Source organism: Vigna unguiculata, chromosome 10 (genome assembly GCF_004118075.2).
Source record: "Vigna unguiculata cultivar IT97K-499-35 chromosome 10, ASM411807v1, whole genome shotgun sequence".
In the NCBI taxonomy this organism is placed as follows: domain Eukaryota; kingdom Viridiplantae; phylum Streptophyta; class Magnoliopsida; order Fabales; family Fabaceae; genus Vigna; species Vigna unguiculata.
In genome coordinates, this window is record NC_040288.1 from 39,015,033 (window position 1) to 39,037,599 (window position 22,567).

General features: G+C 31.7%; 3 protein-coding genes and 1 pseudogene across 4 annotated transcripts; 1 reads left to right on the plus strand and 3 right to left on the minus strand.

The window, feature by feature from the left end:
• Window positions 1-5,462: 5,462 nt before the first annotated feature.
• LOC114166020 (coatomer subunit zeta-2-like) lies at window positions 5,463-9,262 on the minus strand. Its single transcript, XM_028050673.1, has 6 exons — window positions 9,062-9,262; window positions 7,806-7,965; window positions 6,392-6,539; window positions 6,235-6,312; window positions 6,073-6,157; window positions 5,463-5,809 (listed from the first exon to the last, which is right to left on the minus strand). Exons 1-6 carry the CDS (start codon window positions 9,071-9,073, stop codon window positions 5,750-5,752), a joined length of 543 nt encoding a protein of 180 aa, XP_027906474.1. The 5' UTR covers window positions 9,074-9,262; the 3' UTR covers window positions 5,463-5,749.
• Window positions 9,263-11,628: 2,366 nt separating this feature from the next.
• Window positions 11,629-13,724, minus strand: LOC114167658 (polygalacturonase). Its single transcript, XM_028052774.1, has 4 exons — window positions 13,304-13,724; window positions 12,409-13,214; window positions 12,068-12,120; window positions 11,629-11,978 (listed from the first exon to the last, which is right to left on the minus strand). The coding sequence occupies exons 2-4, from the start codon at window positions 12,488-12,490 to the stop codon at window positions 11,745-11,747; spliced, it is 369 nt and encodes a 122-aa protein (XP_027908575.1). The 5' UTR covers window positions 12,491-13,214; window positions 13,304-13,724; the 3' UTR covers window positions 11,629-11,744.
• Window positions 13,725-15,199: 1,475 nt separating this feature from the next.
• LOC114166185 lies at window positions 15,200-16,557 on the minus strand. 2 transcript variants are annotated; one of them, XM_028050869.1, is made up of 2 exons: window positions 16,380-16,551; window positions 15,200-15,776 (listed from the first exon to the last, which is right to left on the minus strand). In XM_028050869.1, exons 1-2 carry the CDS (start codon window positions 16,417-16,419, stop codon window positions 15,529-15,531), a joined length of 288 nt encoding a protein of 95 aa, XP_027906670.1. In that variant the 5' UTR covers window positions 16,420-16,551; the 3' UTR covers window positions 15,200-15,528. The 2 variants fall into 2 exon arrangements, with proteins under 2 accessions (XP_027906670.1, XP_027906669.1); XM_028050868.1 differs by having other exon boundaries at window positions 15,205-15,782; window positions 16,380-16,557.
• Window positions 16,558-18,425: 1,868 nt separating this feature from the next.
• Window positions 18,426-21,089, plus strand: LOC114165658 (annotated as a pseudogene).
• The last annotated feature ends 1,478 nt before the right edge of the window (window positions 21,090-22,567 follow it).

The following is a 22,567-nucleotide window of genomic DNA, read 5'->3' on the forward strand; positions in this document are numbered from 1 at the left end:
AAATTACAGTAACTTTTATTGTTACTGTTCTTCTTTCTCAAAGGAGAATGCTAATTTAAAGTTAAAAGTCTCTATGAAAAGGTGCAACATTTAATGTTACCAATTCATTGGTATTGTATTTTGTGTCTTCGTGTGTGTGGTTGGTTTGTATAGATACCATCAAAATTTTTGTTTGAGTTTGTGATCCAAATTGTCAGCATTTTCTTTCTTTATGTAGAAATTTGGTAAACAAATGTCTTAATTAGCAATGATGAATGTCGGGAATCTAGATTTCCCTTCAAATCTTTGCTCTGTGCGTAGTGACATGAAGTCATCAATCTCGGCTTGAAATTCCACAGCACCCAACACACATCATCAGTAATAACTCAATTGTCAACAAAGCTTTACTCTGCTAAAACTCGTTGTTCTGTGTGAAGTGACATGAAGTCATCAATCTCGGCTTGAAATTCCACAGCACCCAACACACATCATCATTAGTAATAGCTATATTGTGAACAAAGCTTTACTATGCTAAAACTCGTTGTTCTGGTATGCAGAATTTCATAGCTATATTTTCATTGAATACCTCAGAAATGCATTTCATATTTATTACATTTGATAAATATAGATCGCTTGCCCATCATACCTTTCACAATTTCATGACAATTCTCATTGCCTACAATTATGATAACATAGTCAAAATTTAGGACAGGTCTGGTTGCCTTGGGCAGTGACCTTATATATGTTTTTAAAATAGTTTGATTAATTGTTTTAAAATAGGTTTCTTCATTAACATCACCGGTAATATTTTGTACAAAACTATCAAGGAGAATTGTCTCAAAACTTTTCTATGTTTCATACATCACCGGCAATATTTAAATCTTTATTATATTAATATATATATTTTATATTATAATGAATGTTACTAATTAGGATTTTTTTTTTTATGTTAGGTGTCTGATCAAGGGAGTGTTCCTAATGAAGAAACAAATGATTCAGATCAATATCAAGATTGATAGTCAAAGAATGTTATATTAGACTTTTACTATTTTACTTTTATGAAGAAACAAAGATATTGTAATATTCCACAGGTTGGAACATCTAAATTTTATTGTTTACCTTGAACAGACAAGTTTTCTTGTTTTTATAAATGTTATATCTAGTTATAAACAAATATCAAAATTTTATAATTTTTGCTTTTTATTTGATATGTTTCAAGAATTATGAGGATTAAAAAAGTGTAACAAATAAAATTAAAGGGATTTAAAACACCAAGCAAAAGTCATCTATAAATAATGAATAGCATTGTAGGGGTGAAAAAATTCCACCAAGGATTTAAGTTGAAATTGAAAACCAACATAGGTTTGAAAAACTTTCGGAAAGTAGCAAGGTTTTCAAAACCGTCAATAATACGTCGACAACACTAGTTTTTTCTAAAAGAAAACCAAATCGCAGATAACACCTTCGGCGCAGGTTAAAATCGTTGGAAATGTAAAAAATAACTCCATTAAAAATTATTTCTCTTGTAGTGGCATGCATATTCTTACTCTCATGCTACATTATTAAACAACTAATAAGGAAATCAGAATAATTGCCAAATTAAAAATAAAACATCAATCATATTGAAATCATTCAAAGATGTTGTATTTTAATTAGAGCAGTGATTGGCAGTCACAAACAATGTTTTTCTTAGTTTTTAATATTCTTACTTGTTAGGTTTTTTAAGAGAGGTAGCATTGGGAAGAACAACACCAATGAGATCTGAGCCTAACTACATAAGACACTGACATCACTCTCAACCCAAAACCTTAAGGCAATGGGTTGATGGGTCTTTATTCTTATATAGTGCTCCACTTTCTCATTTCTAGCCAATGTGGGACTTAGAATCACACTTGGATTCCTAACAATCTCCCCCTCAAGGGTGAGTCCCTTCAACCACATTGGTACACTCTCCCTCCAGCGAAAGCATCCCCAACCACGAGTACTTCTTTTCTGCCCTTTTCTGTTGTGCCGTTCTTCTTAACGGGACACGCTTACCTGACCCTTTTGTCATGAAGACTTTCGATACTAGGACCATACTGCACTCGTCTGAGCCGGTTTTAACCATCGGCTCTGATACCACTTGTTAGGAAATCACGCACTAAAAATAATAATCTCTTCAAGCGGAAGCACACCCACAAATAAGAGCAGAAAAATAAATAAAAGCACATAGGAAATTTAACGTGGTTCGGCACCTCAAGGCCTACATCCACAACCACTCAACAAGAAGTATATTATCACCCAAGTGTAATTTTTCGGGCAAAAATTGCAAATCTTCATACAATTTTTATGGACCAAAACTGCAAACTCTCTTCTTCATATTACTCGATGTGGAGAACAACACCAATGAGATCTGAGCCTAACCACATAAGACACTGACACCACTCTCAACCCAAAACCTTAAGACAATGGGTTTATGGGTCTTTATTCTTATATAGTGCTCCACTTCCTCATTTCTAGCCAATGTGGAACTTAGAATCACACTTGGATTCCTAACCTGTGATGCTCCGACACGGCGTTTTACTGACGCTTCCCGCTCCCGACGCGGACACGGACGCGGAGGCGCGGCGGACACCTGCACGACGCGGTGTCGGAAACTTCTCGATGGATCAGACGCGGTGAGGCTCTGCGACACGTGTAAGAGGACACTGTGGACGCGCGACTCTGATTCCAGATTCGGGGGAGCGATGCATCTGTTCACGTTTAATCTATTCACGTTTTATAATCTCGCTCAGGATTTGATTTGCATTATTAGGATTTCTGTTTGCCATGTTTTAGAGAACAAAGGGAAACCTACCAAATTTAAAATAAAAAAGAAATAAAATAATTAAAAATAATTTTTCATATCTTCTATTAAAACAAATCTAAACAATTTAAAATAAAAGAGGAAATTAAAAAAATAAAAAATAATTTTTCATATCTTCTATTAAAATAAATCTAAAAAATTTAAAATAAAAAAGGAAATAAAAAGAATAAAAAATAATCTTTCATACCTTCGATTAAAATAAACCCAAAAAATTTAAAATTAAAAGGAAAATAAAAAGATAAAAAAATAATCTTTCATACCTTCTATTAAAATAAACAAAAAAATGTTGCTCGGGATGATTTTTTAATAAATGATAATGAAATTATTGATATTGCTAGCTTATCTCTCGATAAACTAGAATTAGAAGTTGTATCTTTTGGATGAAGATTAACATATATAAGACTCAAACATTGTGATATTTTAAATATTTTTTTTATAGTAAAATATAATTATTAGATTTTAATATGTATATTTCCGTGTCCGTGTCTTATACTTTTTCAATTTTGCCGTATTTCCGTATTCGTGTCCGTGTCGTGTCCGTATCCATATCCGTGTCCGGGCATCATAGTTCCTAACATTACTGATATTTTTGGGAGTTTAAAACCAGATGAAAATTGAGTAAAATTTCAATGCCAATAATACAAGTTTTCCAATTTTCTATTTACTGTAGTTTTGTTTATAACTTTGAATATTGCATGTAATTAAGTTTAAACACTTGTATAACAGATTCATGAGACTCTATAAGATGAAGTTATTTCTGCATGAGTCTGATGTTTATAGGCACAATAAGCTTCGTTATTATTTCACATATAGAACTTTTTGTTTCTTATAGTAGAAGTTATACCTTGTAGACACCGTAAAGAAAACCTTTATATGAAACTATGTCATAATGTGTTCGTATCATGAAAGAAGTAAAAAAAAAAAATATTCGCCAATGAAAAAGCACTTTTAAAGCATCAAGGTGGCTTAGATAAATATTAGCCATCAGACAAATAATCTGACGAGGCCCATGCTAGGACAGACATAATAGTTGGTTCCTGTTGTTGGCTGTATACAATTTTTCACAGATCGTGAAATATTTCTATTGGTTCTATCTAGATTGTGTTTTAATGATTAAGAATCACACCCACTTAAAAATAATGCTACTTGGACTATGCTGTGAATGATCAACTTCTGCACCTGTTCTTTTTCTTTTGTCTGAACTAAAGATAAATAGGCACAAGCAACTACAAATGTAAGATTGCATACTGCAAAATAAAAACCAAAATAGGGTGGGGTTGGGAATATTAGGATTTAGACAAAGTCCTAAATAGCTTTAGAGAGTTTCTACTGCTGCTGGAGCAGTATTCAGCTACAAACTTAGAAAATGTGAAGATTTTGGGACCCATAAGTTTTGAAGGTTCATCAATCATCATATTCCATAAGTTTTGAATCAAACAATTTTTACTGTGACCTTAATGGAGAGGGCTCTCCTTAAAATCATGCAAACCAAATTCAAGAATAAAAAGAATGATTTTGAATTTTCCATAAACTTTGTTACAACATTACCATAACTATTGTAGGGGTAGAGGAGTTCGATGTGATTGTGTTTACGTTGCATGTGAAATTCTCAATTGTTAAAATGATTCCATTCACAGGACAAAACCATGTCACTGTCTATTATTACAGTGGGAACTGTTGGAACAACATTGATGACAGTTTATGCAGGGAATTTCTGCCTCATGACTCTATGAAAAGCCAACGGATCGGAATGTTGAGGTGAATCTCTGACGTTTACACGTAACTTTAAGGTTATATTCCAGTGAAAAAGTTGTGTGCTAAATGGTAGCTTTTGTATGTAAACCCAATGGGTTGAAGTTTTTATCTTACTAATATTTTAAGCTTTGGTTATATAATTGAAAATTATAATATCTTTCTAAAGGTATAAATTACATTTTGAATGTATAATTTTTAGTTTAAAATTGTAGTATAATGTTATACTAAATTGAAATTGATACACTACAAAAAGTATCAAGATAGTTGTTTTAAAATTGAAATGGTTAGAGAATTAGGAAATGTTTTTTGGCTACTTGCACAAAAAGTTGTAAAACACAAGAAAAAAAAGTAAAGAATATCTAATTAAGAGGGTAAAAAGAAACGTGATATTTTCACTTTCCATATCGTAGGTTCTTAGTATGAATTGGCATATATACACTCTTATGAATTACTTGTATACAAAATATAAATCTTCAAACTAGACTATCTTACTATGGCAAACCATTTGGAGACTTAAACTGAATTTATAGATCTTAATCAAATTTAGAGACTTAACAATCTTGATTAAGTGTTTAGGTTTCGATCTTTTAGTAGTTTTGGGGTTACAATCATCTACTTATATTAGAAAAATCTATATTTGGGATATTGCTTGGTTATATAAAGATTTTTTTTTGAAAAGTCGCGTAATCGTCAAACATATTGAAGTGATTTAGATAGAGGAAATCAAAGACAGACAGTAAGTGATTAAACAAAATGAGAATGAATGATTAACTAATTAACATAAATTCACCTTTTAATAGTTTTAAACAACAAAACGTTAAAAAAACGACATAAGATCATTAAGGGTTGATATGACTACTGTTTGTGGATTGTGGACAAGTGATTGAACAGGTATATCATGTCTGATTAATGAATGAGCATGAAAAAGGTTCATGGGATTGGAGTTCATTTAACCTTTGGCACTATATATAACCGCTGAAACCTATGCGGAGGAATTGTAGTCTTGAATTTGACAAATAATGACTAAAATGCAGGAGGTACACACTTGTCAGAACAATGGTATGGTGCCCAGAACAATAATCCAAAAATTAGAGGATGGAACAACTCTCATTAACAGACAAAAAATTGGCCATTCAACAATAAGTAGCTCATTTTTTGTGTATGCAAGCATCATTTTAAAAGGGTTCTTGTCAAATGTTCTCTGGCTGTAGCCCAAGCTTGAGTTAGTGTCTGCAATATTCAGAAAATTTCTGTTAGATTGATAATCAAGTAAAGTACATGCCATTGTTATTCTAAAAGTTGCTTTGCAAGAATGTGTTCTACAAAAATTGCTATCAAAGGTAATATAACTTTGGGAATAACCTAACCATCTTCAATCTATATGACCATCTTCAATCTATATGACAGAGTTTTGTGTTGTGCATTTGGGTTGTACAGTCCAAAAGTAAGCGAACGTTAATAACAGAAACCAAGCCAAAACAGAGTTGCATTACCTGCTCTGACAATGGGGCATCAGCATCCAAGCTATGAGAGGTCACTTTTTCAGCAATAAGAGTTCCATTTGTTTCAAGTATCATCCTTCAAGGAAAAACAATACTATTAAAAAATTAAACTACTTTTTGGGGAAATAAAAGTTGTGGGTAAGAAATATATACCCTCCATCAACAATCTCATCAAGACACAACAGAATGAGATCCAAGTTCTCAAGTGCCTCTCTTTTGTCAACATTGCTCCTGTATAAAGACACACACAGCGTGATCAGTAAGGTGCATCAAATTTTAGATCCAGATAATAAAGTACAACCAAAAATACCTCAATAGAAGGGTGACTGCATCAAAGAAACCTTGAAGTACTGATGCTAAAATGAGCTCATTTTCATCATCACCACCAGTAACAAAGAAATGCAAGTCTTGTACAAATTTGTAAATGATGATATTGTTCTCAAGTAGTGTTACCTCAGCTGCAGATAATTGTAAACTACAAATCAGTTTCAATAGAAACATGACAAGAATAATAAATGCGGAAGTGTGTCTCTTTCATGAACAATAACATATAAATATCATTAATATGTTATGCTAATAGCTGCTTCGGTTGAACTATTGATTTCATGTTGATTCCTAGCAAGGGAAAAAAGAAAGGCTAATATGCCTAGGGTTGTTAAGGATGCTCCCATCATATGTTTGAGATCAATACAGTAGACTACAGCTGTATATCACTTATCCCCACTAATGACAAGCTAATAACCTTTTCAATCTTATTGCTCATCAATTAACATGAATCATAAGGACAAACCAAAATAATACATATTATAGTAGTCCGGTTGGTGATGGCAGAACTTTTGATACTTATAAAGCACAAAAGGATTTTCTTAAAAGAAAAATGATAAACACCAAGGCACTTTGAGATCCCTCCATTAAAAGCTATAGTCATTAAGAGGGGAAAACCAAAACATTAAGAACTCCACTAAGCATCTCATACCACTCAATGTGAGACTTAAATATCCCTTAAAACCTCATGTATGTATCATAGCACTGCTATTGAGAGCCAATGTCCAAGGAGCTGATGCTCTACCATGCTCAACTAGGCCTTTCTGGTAAGTCCTTCCATAGGTAATCCTTTTTGAAACACCAGCAACTAACTCTAATACAAATGGACAAGGACACAAATGCTTGGGGAACCCTCCCTTCATTACGAGGGGAGAACCAAGTCAGTTATGTATTCCACTGAACATTCTACACTTAGGCATTATCAAAGAGGAAGGCACAATTGAAAAAAAGAATGGCCCAATCAATTTCTGAACTTGGCGTGCAGCCGATAGGAATGCACAGCACAATCATAAGAATGTTCCAAAAGAATTCAGAGAATTTGTGTATAATAATGTGAAAACACCAATTGATATGACTATGTGAGACAGTATACAATTTAATCTATGATATAAAAACGTCATGAAAATACTTTGGTTTATTATTTAGTCCAAGGCTTAACATTATGACTCATATTTTAATTATGTCAAGATATAAGCTATGTATGGAAGTTAATAGAATTCCTGGAAGAAATACCCACAGACAGAAGTATATAAAGATCAAACCAAAGAGCAAAATAGATTAAACAATAACCAAAAACTTTATAACATAAAAAAACATAATCAGATTGATATGGCCACCTCTAGCACCTAATACAAAACAAAATGACTTCATAGATATGGTTGTCAAACTGTAATGCTTACCTTCTGTACGAGCATTTGTCTTAACAGTCTTACTAAATACAAACTTCTCAAAAGCTAACTTTGAATTGTTTGTCGGCCAGTCATCTGAGTAATACTTGACTGCCACACGCTTCCCTTCAGAGTCCAAAAGAAGAATATTTTTTATCAAAGGACACAAACCCTACAAATGTAACAATACAGCATCTAGTCATTAAAAGAGCACTTTGCTTATCACAAATATCTGAAGCTTCTCCCAAATGAAAGCAAATGCAAGCAGAGTGCAACAGCTTCCTTTTTTGACATCACCATTTATGGGAAAATAAAAATCGGAAATCAATAATTTTTTTTCATTATCTGGCATTACCTACCAAGTCTCTATTCACACTAACTTCTCAACATGTACTTATATGAGGAGAAAATAAGAAGGTGAAATGAATTAAGGTTTCCAGTTAGTTAAAATTAGTTTATGTATAAGTAAAAATCAGCTTTTAAAGACTTTAAATGAGAGAACATCTATAAATTAATTTATGCATAAACTAATTTTAAATTGTAGAAAAAACCGAAATTGTTTTGCCTTATTATTTTCTTTTCAAGAACTTATTGAGAAGTTTATCCAAGAAGAGCATAAATCAATGTTAGCAAAACTGCTGCTTAAGACATTTAACATTGGAAAATATATGAAAAATCTCCTAAGTCGAATAACAGAGTATCATTTATAGTGTTTACTTCATACAGTAATGCACAAATATGCTTTCCAGCACATTCACTAATCATCAGACTTTAGAATACATAAAAACAATAATGAATCGTTGAATCCCTTTCTCTTAATTATCATCAATTCTACCAGAAGCAGGTACCATGTTTTCAAAAGTTGATGCAAACCCAGAAACAAATCAACACATTTATGTCTGAAAGTTCAAAAATTAAACACTCAGAGGGAAAATGTTACAAACAGATCTGAAACGAGAGTGAACCTACATCTCAAATTAAAGCACCCACTCCCACGTATATCATTATTCGTACTCCAGATCACTTGACGATCTAACAAACAGTAGCAAAATAAGAACTTTTTGGAAACCCAATCCCTAGATTTACGGGAACAAGTTCGTGCTCCAACGGATCCATCACGAGGGAAAAGAAAATCAAAATTCAACCCATTTTATAGTTTTTCGCGAACCTATCATATTCAGCGAAATATGCATACAAAATTGTGATTTGTGTGCACAAAATATGAGATTTCTGAGATGAAGATTTTGCAGAGAGAAAAAGAGGCTTACTTGAGATGCCATGTCAGAGAGAAGACAATTTTGCACTGCGCTACAAAGTTTGGAATGGAAGATCTGTGAGCAGAGAGGGAGCAAATAAGAAATTAATCTTATTAAGAGAGAGGGACAATTTGGTAAATAAAAATACGTCTCCTTTGTTTTTGTTGGAAAATATTTCTCTTTAGTATATCGATGCTCCAATTTCTGCTAAGGACAAAAGCAATTGTCTCAGAAATAACACTCACGGTTCAAAAACCCCATACAGAAACTGAAAATATAAATTCGTGAATATTCCACAATATCTATCTCTGTCACTACTTTCAAAAAATTACACACAAAAATTATAAGTGGTTTTTAGTAATATTCTTCTTCTTTTTTCTCGACTATAACAACTTTTTAGTTGGATTAAAGTGAAAGAACATTAAATTTTGCATCTTTAAATTAGTTCAATTTGATTTCTTCAAGTTATGTCATTACTTTGAATACTGTGGATGGCAAATGGATTATGAAAGAGATTTACTTTAATAAAAATTAATAGTAAAAGAGAAAAAAAATAGCATCAAATCTTCAAAGTGAATGGTTGAATTGGTGGTTTTCTTAATGTGGAGATATTATTCACTTCAATCAAAATCAGTATTTTAAAACTATTTTCATCTTATTATTATACTATTCTCATCCACTTATGTCCAAAATTTTAATTTCCTATTTTTCTGAAAATAATTATTTGATAAATATGGTCATAATAAAATTTAGAGTATTGAACTGTGATGAATACTGTAACCATAGAATCTTAAAGTTAATTACATTCAACATTATTATTTCAACCTGAAATTCAAAACAGTTTAGAGAAAGAAAAAATAAAAAAACAAATTCAGCTGTGACAGCAATACATTAATAGAAAATAAAATGAAGTTCATCTAAAGTAGAACCAGTCATTTATTTAGGCTTTAACTCTATCTCACTTACTCTGTCAAAGTGGATTTATAGAGTTAAGATATGTTGAAACCCAAATAACAATTTAAAATTTTGATTTGTTATTTAAAGCAAGAAATGGACCATGGTTTAGTGATCCTTCATTTGTAACATAAATGAAGCAATGAACAACAAATACAGTATAATGATGCCCTTATGAAACCGGATTTTGAAGTGTGTTTCACGCGAATCGTAGCAGCAGATGAATCGTAAAAAGTGCAGCTTTTAGTTACGTATTGTTCAGGAACTGTAAGGCTCTTTACATTTTGCCTTTGATTGTTTGGATTTGGAACATGTTTAAGGAACTACCTCAGACAGTTAACCACATATAGATGTAACACTTAGCATCACTCTCCGCAGGTATCACAATTTATTACTCACTTAATCATTCATGTGCAGCTTTTGGTTATCACGCCTTCTGTTGCATGTTTAGGTGGCAATGTTATTGAATTCTTAACTATATCATATTGGAGACTGTTGCATTCTATCATTTGTATTCAGAGCAGAATGGAATCAAAGTTCTACTAAGCTTCCATAGAGTTTGTCTGATAGACAAAAATAGTCTGTGTAATAGAACAAACCAGAAGAATTCTTAACGAATGATAGATTGAATATTCACCAAAAAGATGAAAAGTATCGTTACGCGTGAATACTGTGATCATAACGTTATTATGATATGAATCAGGAACTACTTTCCTGTATTATGTGGTTTTATCAAGTTCTGAATGTTTCAAAATGATTTGACAACTTAGACTAATTCAAGACAAAAAGAATGAAAAATAATCGTTGTATTGTGCAACATAGCAAACTGGAGTATAAATATATCTTAGTGTTTGCATTTACAAAATTGATTTTGAATGATATGAAGAAGCACAACCATATCTTTCCGCATTTTGATCTGTAATTAATTTTCATTGTGTTGCAGAACTCGTTAGATCTATGTAAGCATCACAAGAAGAAATCATCTTTGACCAAGTAGACCTGGAAAAACCCAGACAAAAGATTATAAAATCAAATTTAAGTTCATTAATACATGTGATCAAATATGTGAATATTTATCTAAAATAATATCAACAAAAATTCAATGTGATTTTGTACTATGTAAATTCGAGTGCAATAAAAAAAAATAGGAAATGGGTACTCAGAAAAATGGAGTATGGTTGTGATATGAAGCCTAATCTGAATCACATGATCTCTTTTAACCTCCATTTATGTTTCATGGTCAACTTATTTTGTTTAAGCTGCTGGCACCTACGCTGGTAAGTCAGTGATGAGATAACTAATTGATAGAGAGAGGACTGAAGAGTGCAAAGATTGGAACTGCAAACCTATAACCCCTATAAACTTTTCCTAAAATGAAGATTACTCGGTTCAGTCCATGGAAATGTATGGGTCAGACCTTGCAACCATGCTTTTGGATGGAATCTGTTTGCTTCTTTTCTCTTTTTGTTTCTGTTTTTGTCTTGTTGAGTTTTCAAGGTGTCAAAATCCAACTAACCTTATCAATTCATCTATTCATACAGAGCGTTTGCATTTTTATATTTCAGCATCAGCCTGAGATTTATCTGCTTGACAGTGGTTGTAAAGATAGTGTTGATTTGCCAAACTCTTTTAATACGAGGAGACATTTCTACAAACTACAAAGGGATATTATGTATGAACTTGAGAGGTGATAACATGTCATTACATTATATCAACAATATTTAGCATATATGAACAGTGTTCACGGGCTATAGAAGGAGGGACCACACTTGCACTTCCAGCTCTCAGGCTCATAATTTGCATACTGGATGCCCAAATGGCTGCGCCTGGTGCTGGTGCTGGGAACTTGAATGGCTTCACATGGAACACAACCATAGCACTTGTGCTCACAGCTTGGTGGACTTGACCCTATTTTGCTCACTCCTCTACCATATGCTTCCTGCATTGCCTCTGACGTGCCTATGTCCATGAAACCCTTTAACATAGAAAACACAATGCAACAATGTGTTGGTCATCAGTACACCAAGTATACCACCCAGTTCCAAACAGAAGAGATAAACGCACCTTTTTTGATTCTGTAGTATATGGTGGTGGAGATTGTAGAACCTCTTCTTGGGCTGAAAAGGAAGGGACAACAGTTAACATAGGAGAGAAAGAAAGAAAGAAAGAAAGAAAGAAGCATACCAGCAACAGTTTAACGAGATGATCAAGAGTCTAAAAATGTACACTGAGTTCAAAGTTCTGAGGGCAAGCCATTTGAATGCAATTTTCTTACTACAAGTATGTTTTAAAAGTTTTGGAGGAATATCACTGCTAATTTATAAGTTACTGTTGAGGTATGATAAACCTGCAATTACAACTGATAGAAGGAAGTCAATCTTCAGAACGGTGTAAGTGTAACTAACCTGGAAGAAATGGCTTCCTTACTGCAGAAACCAAACTCACTATTTGCAGTGCTAGCAGAAAACAGAATAATCTTCCTATCATTTTTCTTTCTTCAAAAATGCAAATGATGGATGTGATCAGATGATGTTTGTTGTTGATGGTAATGTTTGGGATGATGTTTGTGTTGATGATAATGTTGTGAGAGACGTGCAGAATTTAAATCATTCATAACAAGTGGCTAGGGATGATTGCTGGAATATATGAAGGGTACCAAAGGAGCTTGCAAGCTTCAAATCCCAAAAAGCAGGCCGGGACCCCCAAACATTCTAAGGCTACACTTTAAAACCTATGCATTGGCCAAGAGATTTTGCTTCACAAGCAAGAGATTCAGTTTTCTTGTCACATAGTTAAAATCCACAGCAATTTTCACCTTCCTTTGACAACTCACTAGGAAGTCCAAAGACTAGTCTTTTTTCCACTGTCTTTCTGCATCTAACCTTGGATAACTTACCTTTCAAAACAAGCCAAACCTTTCTCTCTCAAATCAATCTAAATTAGTAGTACTATTTATGGTGGTCCACTAATTCAGAATAACAGCACCCTTTTAGGGCCTGATTGTCTGAAACACCTGCAAGGCCCCTATAAAGTTCTTATATTTTAGATTAAAAATAAAAAAAATAAAAACTTTGACGTGTAGACCACACACTACTTACAAAGCCTTTCCCATTTCCTGATGCTTTCATTGCCATATGGGGAAGAAAGAAATCAACAACAGAAATCCAGTCATTTAAAGTGGTAAAAAGCACCAGTCTCTAAGCATTCAGTTCTGCAGGAAAAGAAATTTAATGAGTTAGTTAACGAATTAAATAAGGTAACATTCTCAACTTTCCAAGGGTTGGTTGTTGGAGAACCTACACAAGTCTCCTTATTAACATCCAATCTGGGCTATTCCTTTACTACTTGGCATTGAATTTGGGTGTCCCACCTCACCTGCTGGATATTTTCCCGCATTAAATGAAGAGCATATTCCGGTTATATCATTTATTATGGTACAAAAAGCAACATGGAAGAAAGAGAACAAACAAGGCATGCACAAGTAAACAGAGAGGGTTCAGTGAGTTATAGGTGAAGTAGCCATTAAGTATTACTGTTATATTATGTCATTTTTTTCTGTTAAGCATATTAGGCACTGTAAAGTAGACATTATTGTGTTGTAATTGACTGCAGCCAGTTACATAATTTATTATGGTACAAAAAGCACCCTGGAAGAAAGAGAACAAACAAGGCATGCACAATTAAACAAAGAGAGTTCAGTGAGTTATAGGTAAAGTAGCCATTAAGTATTAGTGTTATATTATGTCATTTTTTCTGTTAAGCTTATTAGGCAATGTAAAGTTGACATTATTGTGTTGTAATTGACTGCAGCCGGTGCAGTTTGTGTGATAACGAGTGTTTCAGACATATGCAGTAAATAAGCTCGGTGATGCTATAAAAAAGGTTAGTAAAAATGACCTGAATAGTTCATCCATCAATCATGTTAAAGGACAATCAAGGGAAGGCATGACTCAATAACAAATACACCTATATATATTCATTTTTGTGTAATGTGGGTGAACCCTATTGTCTGGGAATTATTACTTATAGTTATGGGGCAGGTGAGTGATTTGAGTAAAAGGATATTTCAATGTTGATGTGCTATATAGACAAGGAAGCTGATGCTATCTACCTACATACCTGCAGACAGTTGCTAAGAAAGTGACAGAAAAGACCCCTAGTAATAATAATATAGAGTTTAGGGCTGCTGAAAAGGAGTTAAGGAGAAACATGAGGGAGAAAAAAGATAAGCGTTACGAGTTAGATCGTTTGCATGAATATTTGGCTGTTCAAGTAACGTTAATTGGGAAATGAAAGAGTAACGGTATATTCTTCTGTTGTAACTTTTCTATTAATCTTCTTAGTACTTTAAAATAAGTTTCAAATGAAAAAAAGCGAACGCATTTAGTTCTTGTACTAATTAGAATAAGATTTGTAAGAAATTTTAAATCATCCCAAGTGAAATTGGCTGCACAGCATTCTAAATAAATAGGTTTTCAAGTGTTTTAAGACAAACTCTGCATAGAATTCTATTTTCCTAAAGTATAAACTATAGGGATTCTTTGCTCTTGCGCTATTGGGTCAGATATTAGCTTTTATTATATGACGTGGGAACGAGTTCATGCAAGGATTGCTTTGATTTTTCATGAAATATATTAGTATTTACTTACATACTCTGTGCTGCTTAAAGGATGTACAAAATGTTCTCAGATAATGTACGATTTACATTTTCTGCTAAGTGTCTGAATTTGCTTCTGGTACCATTTCCCGCGTTCCTCATATACTACTAATAGAAGCTTCTGCTTTATTGCTTAACATGAATATATGCGTTGGAGTCATAGTTCCAAACACACTTTTAACAGCTAGAAGGTGGAGAGGCCATCATCATATATATATTCTTAAATGCATACATGTCAAACCAAATCAAACTTCCTTGCACCAACCAATAAACTTATCCTTAACTCAGAGCATCATATGCTATTGCTCCATTATTGATACTCTACTGGAATCCAGTACCATAAATGTAATGTTGGTTAACTTACCACTAAGATCAGCTTTATCATTTTTGGTAAGACTTAAATCTGGATCAACAAATATATAATTAGAATATATATTAGTGGATTAAAATATAATTACACACCAATATTAGTGTAATGGAATCCCAAATTTTATTCCATACAGATGACATGTGCAACTAAATGTTTTGATCGTACAAAGTTAAATGCCTAATAAAAGAGTGGCATACTTTGTGAATCATAAATCCTGCCGATGTACTAGATGATGTTACAGATCAGAGTTTACAGTTAAACTTTCACATTGATAATCTACCACCAAACCAGGGACAATTTCTTTCTTTTTTTCTGAAAAGAAGAGGACTCAACGATTATATAATCAGTTGAAAACACAAATCATTTACTATTTATACATCACAATTGAGACAACAAGAAAAGAAAGATAAATGGACAAGCCAAACATGGTAGTTTAGATGGTTAACAACACTAAGAAAAGTCTTCAAACTCCTTGGTTATATAAAATAAGAGCACACCCTAGTCATCCCTTTTTGGTGTGCCAGATTCAGATTCTTTCTTGGGGTGAATGGCCTCAGCAACAGCTTCAATCTCCTCCTTCACCCGTTCAAACACATTTGGCCCTTTAACTTCATCACTTGGAGTTTTCTCATCAATGTCGTCACTTCTCCCATGAGTTTCTTTGTGATGGTGAGGCGATTTGTCATGATGAAATACTGCCTCAAACTCTTCCTTAGCTCTCTCAAAAATGTTTGGAGATTTTACTTCTTTTTCTTCCAAGAAACAAATACAAACAATTTAAATCTTTAATGTTTTTTTGGAAGAAAAAAACAGTGTCACATCATGAATTAGTATATGCATACACCAAAAACATTTAACCAACAATTCCAACCTAAGAAATCAAATAACCTCCCAATCTTCCCCACAAGCCCACAACCAGAAAGAAAGGAAATTTCAGCAATGGCCAAGCAGAAGAAACCATATTATGAATTAGGGCTGAGAGAATTTCTCTTTTGTCAATTTTCTACTTTCACTTCTCGTTAAACAAATCCTTAAAAAGGAAAAAAAGAATGTGAATGTTCGTAATTATAGGTAAAAGCAAAAATGAAAATTGAAAACCATTTTCTTACATTCCCCTCTTCGCTTGTTCAATACAGACCACAACAGATAGGAACTTAAGAATTGAAAGGGTATTACCATATTGTAACCAATTTCAACAAGATCAAGTAAAGGGCAATCTCTTGAAAAAAAAGGTCACAAGATCAGAAACTGCAACAGGTGAAAGATGAAAGCCCACGATAGCCCAGCGTGAATTCTAAGAATTTTCAAACAAAAAATATGAAAAGATGAAAGCTTTGAATGATGATAACCTGAAATCGAGTCATTGGGCTTGGGATCCCTTTCCGCCATTGAAGTTTACGCTTGAGTTGAGTTGAGTTGAGGCCGTTTCTTTCTTCTTCTCTTCAACTTCTTTTATTTATTTATTTTTTTTCCGCTTTGTTTTCTATTGAAATTTCATCTAATAGAAAAAACATGTAAACTTTTTACAGCATGAAATTATTGAAAACTCTAGTTAAACACTATCTACTATATATATATTTAAGAAATTCTTAGTGTAGGGAAATTACTGAAATAGACATTTTAATTTATTGACACGTGGTTAAAATTGAGGGTATTTTTGTCTTTTTGATTTTGTTGTGTTTTCGCAATTCAAACGTCTTTTTTAAATATTGATTGACATTGTCAGCAGCATCATTCTTCTCCAAAGCAACCAGCTTATTCGAGGTTAGCTTTTTTTCTTCTTCTTCAATCCTTCTTCTTTCTTCTTCTTCATATCAAGTTAGGTTTTTGTTTTTTTTTTAATTTCGAGTTTGTTGTTGTTGAATGTTGACGGTAGGGTTTTTCTTCTCCCAAGCAATCAACTTCGTCGAGGTATTTTTTTTTTCTTCTTTCATTTTCCTTCTTCTTCTTCTTCTGTTTTTTTTCTTCTTCTTCTTCTTCTTCAATCCTTCTTCTTCCTTCTTCCTCATACCAACTTAAGTTTTTTTTTCTATTTATTTTTGTTGAAGGTTGACAGAAGTTTTGATTGGTGTAGGTAATTTTTTTTTCTATTTCTTAATTTATTCTTTTTTCTTCAAGGATCTTTTTTCTTTCTTCTTCTTACTCTGTTATTTTTTTTTACTTTGTGAAAGATTTAATTTTTGCAAGGCAATCGGTAGGATCTTGTTTGTTGTTGTTGTGTTTGTTGTTGTTGTTGTTCTGTTTTTTTTTTTACTTCGTGAAAGATTTAATTTTTGCAATGTGTTTCGTTTTGAAGAAAACACTGATGTTTTTATTTTTAGAAGGTATTTTTTAACAAAATCTTGAACATGTTTTGTTGTTGTTGATGGTGTTGTTGCATTTATTTTTTTATACTTGATACATCTATTATTGTGGGTTGAAGAAAAGGTTCAAGTTTTCCTTTTTAGAAAGTATTTTTGAACAAATAGAATGACTGAGGATGATGATGTTATTGTTGGTGGTCTTCTTTTCTTTTCTTTTTTTCGTCTATTTGTGGTTTGTTGTTGAGATTTGTTTGTTGTTCTTTATTGTGCTATTTTTTTTACTTCTTTTGTGGTCCTTCTTCTTTATAAAAGGTTATGTTTCTGTAATTTTTTTTCTGTTAAATATGTTGTAGCAGTGGGTTAGTATTTATTGAAAGCTATGTTCAGATTTCTCTGTTATTTTTTATGGTGTTATTTATTTTTCTTTTAATTCTTATGTGTTCCTTCTTCTTTTTTTCATGAAAGGTTTATTTTTTTTTGAGGTTTTTTGTGATGAAGATGGTGTCCTCTGGATTAGTACGTTTTAATAGTTGGTTAAAGTCAGTAGCTTGAGTTTTCTTTCTCCTCCTTCATGGTCTTCTTCTACTTTTGTTTTCTACTTCTTCTTTTTTCATTGTTTTGAAGAAGAGCTTAAACCTTTTGTTTTTTCATTGTTTTGAAGAAAAACCTAAACCTTTTGTTTTCATGAAGTATATTTACTATTTTTTGTTTTTAATATCATTATTGTGTGTTTAGTTGCTTTTTCGATGTCTATGGTTGTAGATTGAATAAAGGGTAAGATTTTTTGTAATGTGTATGGTTGTGGATTGAAGAAAAAGTATGACTGAAATGAAGATGTCTATGTTTCTGTCTTGATTTTTGTACATGTTTTTCTTGATGGTGTTGTTCTCTATGCTTCATGTCTCCCAATTCTGTCCTTACCATTTTACAATTTTACAGCTATATCATATCTTGGTTTGGGTTTTATGTATTTTGCTTTCAAATGTTTGATCTTTGCAGAAAACCTTTTTTTATGTCTCTTCAAGAAAAGGCGTTTCATTTATCTGTGTGCTTATTTTTTCTTTTTCTGCAGTCGTTTGAAATGCTGGGAAGATGGTGTTTGTTGTTAAAATAGCACATAGAAGGTACATGTTACGATTTATTGTTTCATTTGATGAATGTACTTTTCTTTCTATTTATTTAATTTATTAACTTTTTAGTTGCTTCTTGGTTGTTCTTCTTTTCTTCTTTCTGTTTAATGGATCTGATATTTCAAGTACTCATTATAGGACAGGGTCATCTAATGCAACAAATGGGGTAGCTATACCATCTGAGAAAAGGTATTGTATTGTATTCGGTGAAGAGTGAAATAGTCATTATATTTGCACAAACATTTTTCAGGAAGATGAGGGATATTGCATATGATTTATATTATCAATTCTGTCTTCGTAATGTATGACTTAAAATATCCATTATGTATCTTTATAATGTACTGCTTATTTTATTATCATTAGTACGGTGAGGGATATTGCAAATGAGTTTGAGCCTTGCTCAAAGCTCGAGGACCTAAATTTGGATGTTAGAAAGAAGTTCAAGGAGACAGAGGAAATAATTCTCGCTGACAATTTTTTTCAGAGGTACAACACTGGTCCTTACTTTTTTAGTTTTTGAAATGTAGTATGGAAACTTTTGGTAAAATTGGTAGACAAGGCTTCAATTTTTTTTTTCGTGCTTGGAGAGAGCAGGAAAACTTTCTTCTACTTGCTGCCAAAATTTGTGCTAAACATTTATTTTTATTAATATTTACTTCAATAAAATATATTGGAATCAAAAAATACCACTTGAAGTAGAAAGGCCTCTTGGATATTGTTGTCTGCATTTGTGGCAAAAAGCTTACTTTTTAGATTATGTGGCTAGAACATTTCCTCAATTCAATGCATGTGTAACTCTTAAGGAAGGATTTGTTTGGGTTTGGGGTTTGGGAAGGAGATCAAATAAGAGAAGAGAGGTATAAATAAAGATCAATGGGCAATTATGCAGTATACTTGAAACTAAAAGTGCTGTGTTTTAAATGAGAATATTTCAAAACTGTGAATATTTACTATTTAATGAATATCCTACACCAATAATAAGAAATAAATAAAATGTGAAGCAGGTTAACGATGTCTATTTAAATCTTAGATAATTGCTATAGGGAGAGAGAATTTAGCATGGTAAACCATAGTGGATTTCATCCAGAAATGGGATTAAAATAAAAGGGTTGGCCATAAAATGCAACTAACTATTTTCTTTGAATAAATAAGCTGGAAATATGTGGTAGTTGAATGTGAGGCTTTTCAATTGATTGGGTCATATTTTCTCATGTTTTATGTGTATTGGATTAAAATAGTTTGAAACCAAATGGTTTAATGAAACTTATAAACTAAGCTCTTATTCAGTATCTAGATTTATGCTGCTTCATATATGCAATTATACACGGTCAGAGTTTTATTTGTACTTTCTTAATTCATTATATTAAACAATTATATTTCTAGAGATATATTGAAATCTAATACACTTTTTAAATTTGTGAGGTTATAAGCATGTTGTGGTTAAACCAACTGCAGGTAGTGCTGATGATGTATTGGAAGATAATCCCGTGGTGAGATTGAAGGTTTTTGTATATGAACTTCCAAGTAAGTATAATAAGAAAATTCTGCAAAAAGATCCAAGATGCTTCAACCATATGTTTGCAACTAAAATCTTTAATCACCGGTTTCTCTTATCTGGCCCTGTTGAAACTTTAATCTAGAAGAGGTTTTATACCCCTGTATACAATGACCACAAATGATAAGAAGTGCCATAAAGCTTATTTCTTCCAACTGACCTTATTGAAGGCTCACATAGGGGGCACATCACTTCTTTGTGGTTCCTCAAAATTTTGGGGCATGTTTTCATTACGAGGTACAAATTTTGTGCATTATTTTCAACATTCATTATTTATACCACTTTTATTATATATTTATATTAATTTGTATATGGAAGAGAAGGCGATTGAAAGAGGAGATTCTTTAACTGCTAAAGCGTGCTACATTGGTTCAAACCTTTGGACAGAGGAATCACATATGCCCGAAAGAGGGCTCAAATACCATTTCTCCATACTTTTCACCAAGAAAATCCACACCCACCTAATTCCTAATAAGACTCCAAGGTCATTTTTGTGTATTTTCGATGACTTTTATGATGTTGGCAATGACTCTGAAGGTGGTTATTATGCAAGGTAGGCCTTATTACAAGTTTAAACAAGAATGTCCGAGTGTGTAGCCTTTTATTTCTTCTATATCATAGCTGCATAAGAAATCAGATTTACATTTTCTTATAAAAGATGCAATGACTAGGGACTTTGATTCATATAACTATTGTAATTTGGACTAACTATAAACGGGCCATGTTATGTAATCTTGCAGAGGTGCAAGAGTAGCAGTGTGGGAGAACTTTTAAGGACAATCCTCTATTTGATGTCTCCACTAAGCATCCAACCACGTACTTTAAGGACATGCAGTAGCTGTGTTTTGCGTAGACCCACTTGGATGGACCCGTTGGAGCCTAAGATTGGTAGAGGCTATGATATTTAGTTGCATACCTGTTATTATTGTAGATGACATTGTTTTGCAATTTGCTGATGCAGTCCCATGAGAAAAGATAGGAGTATTTGTTGCTGAGGAGGAGGTTCCAAAGTTGAATACCATACTCACATCTATCTTACTAGAAGCCATATTTTAGATAGGAGTATTTGTTGCTGTTACCGTTTTCTTTTTTATTTTAGATAATAGTTTATTTTTATTTCAATATTAATAATATATATATATATATATATAATAATTTATTATTTTATATTTATTTTGATGTCACTATTTAATATTTAAATGACCACAATTAAAATTAGTTATTGAGATTTTATCCTCATAAGAATATTTAATTCAACTGCATGTTATCCTTATTATGTGAAGTTGAATTTTCCATTAAGTGTTAGGAAAAGTCTTCTACAGTTACAGATAAACATTGGTAGAAAAACTTATTTTGAAGATAGAGATGTCCATAGATAAAGACGTGGTGCAACTTATTGCATTATCAAGTATTTGATGGAGTGTAAGAATCTTCAACAAAGTCTTCTTTTTCAAATATTTCGTATTAAAGTTTAGTAAAACAGTTTTATGATTTAAATGTACTACGTTTTATATTTATATTTTTATTGTCCAACTTTGAGATATTTTAAATTTTATAAATTAATTATTAAAATATGTACTTTTGGCTTCTAATAAATGGAATCATACAACAGAATCTGGTACTGGATATATACTATGTAAGATATTATAAATTATGCTTTTAATAGATAAAGCGTGATAATATAATATTTTGTTAAATTTTATTATAATATTTTATTACCTATACAGTTTAGTGTTTTTCATAAAAATAAAACAGCCATAAATATATTACTTATTAAAATAACATAACGTAATTCTCTTTTAACCAGTGTAAACACAATGTTACTGTATTTGTGTAAATAAATATAAAATTATATTAGTAGGTGATAATATTATAATATTATTAAGTTAATAAATAACTTAAAATTATATTTATTAAAAATAAAATGAAATATATCAAAACAAATGAAAAAATAACCATTAATAAATAAAGAAGTGGAGAAGAAGCAGAAATAGCTGATTTTATAAAATATTTGTAAAAATATTTTTAAAAATTTAATAAATTATTATATTTAAAGGGTAAAATTAGTATTTTTAAAGGTGGACACAAAAAGGGAAATCCCTTTATATGTTGTTATAAATTATTAGTATTAGCACTATTTGTATTAGTATATTATTTCAATTAATCATAGTAATAGTATTATTATTAATATTTGTAGTTTTAGTAAAGTTAATATTATTAATATTTTTATTATTATTGTTATTGATATTATTATTATTATTATTATTATAATAATAATAATTATTATTATTATTATTATTATTAAACAAATGCTTCTTCAATGTTTTAAATTGTTTATAGGTTTATATCTATAAATATGCTTCTTTTGAAAAATTTAAACATCAATTTTATGTTGTATTTTATAATATGCCTACATTTTAATTTAACAACAATCCATATAATACCTTTCATTTTAATATAATATATAATTTAGAAATTTAATTATAAATTTTAATTTTATTTAATATATTATATAAAAGTACTCATAATTAATTACTTATCTTTTTCTC

What these genes read in the sequence shown, in the direction of transcription:
- LOC114166020 (XM_028050673.1), bottom strand. An exon ending in GACAAATGCTCGTACAGAAG is followed by an intron (nt 6,540 to 7,805) that starts GTAAGCATTACA and finishes AATTATCTGCAG; the next exon opens with CTGAGGTAACACTACTTGAG. An exon ending in GCAGTCACCCTTCTATTGAG is followed by an intron (nt 6,313 to 6,391) that starts GTATTTTTGGTT and finishes GTCTTTATACAG; the next exon opens with GAGCAATGTTGACAAAAGAG.
- LOC114167658 (XM_028052774.1), bottom strand. Translation starts at nt 12,490, where the DNA reads ATGATAGGAAGATTATTCTGTTTTCTGCTAGCACTGCAAATAGTGAGT. An exon ending in AAGGAAGCCATTTCTTCCAG is followed by an intron (nt 12,121 to 12,408) that starts GTTAGTTACACT and finishes CTTCCTTTTCAG; the next exon opens with CCCAAGAAGAGGTTCTACAA. An exon ending in ATACTACAGAATCAAAAAAG is followed by an intron (nt 11,979 to 12,067) that starts GTGCGTTTATCT and finishes TCTATGTTAAAG; the next exon opens with GGTTTCATGGACATAGGCAC.
- LOC114166185 (XM_028050868.1), bottom strand. Translation starts at nt 16,419, where the DNA reads ATGGCGGAAAGGGATCCCAAGCCCAATGACTCGATTTCAG. An exon ending in GCCCAATGACTCGATTTCAG is followed by an intron (nt 15,783 to 16,379) that starts GTTATCATCATT and finishes GTTTCTTGGAAG; the next exon opens with AAAAAGAAGTAAAATCTCCA.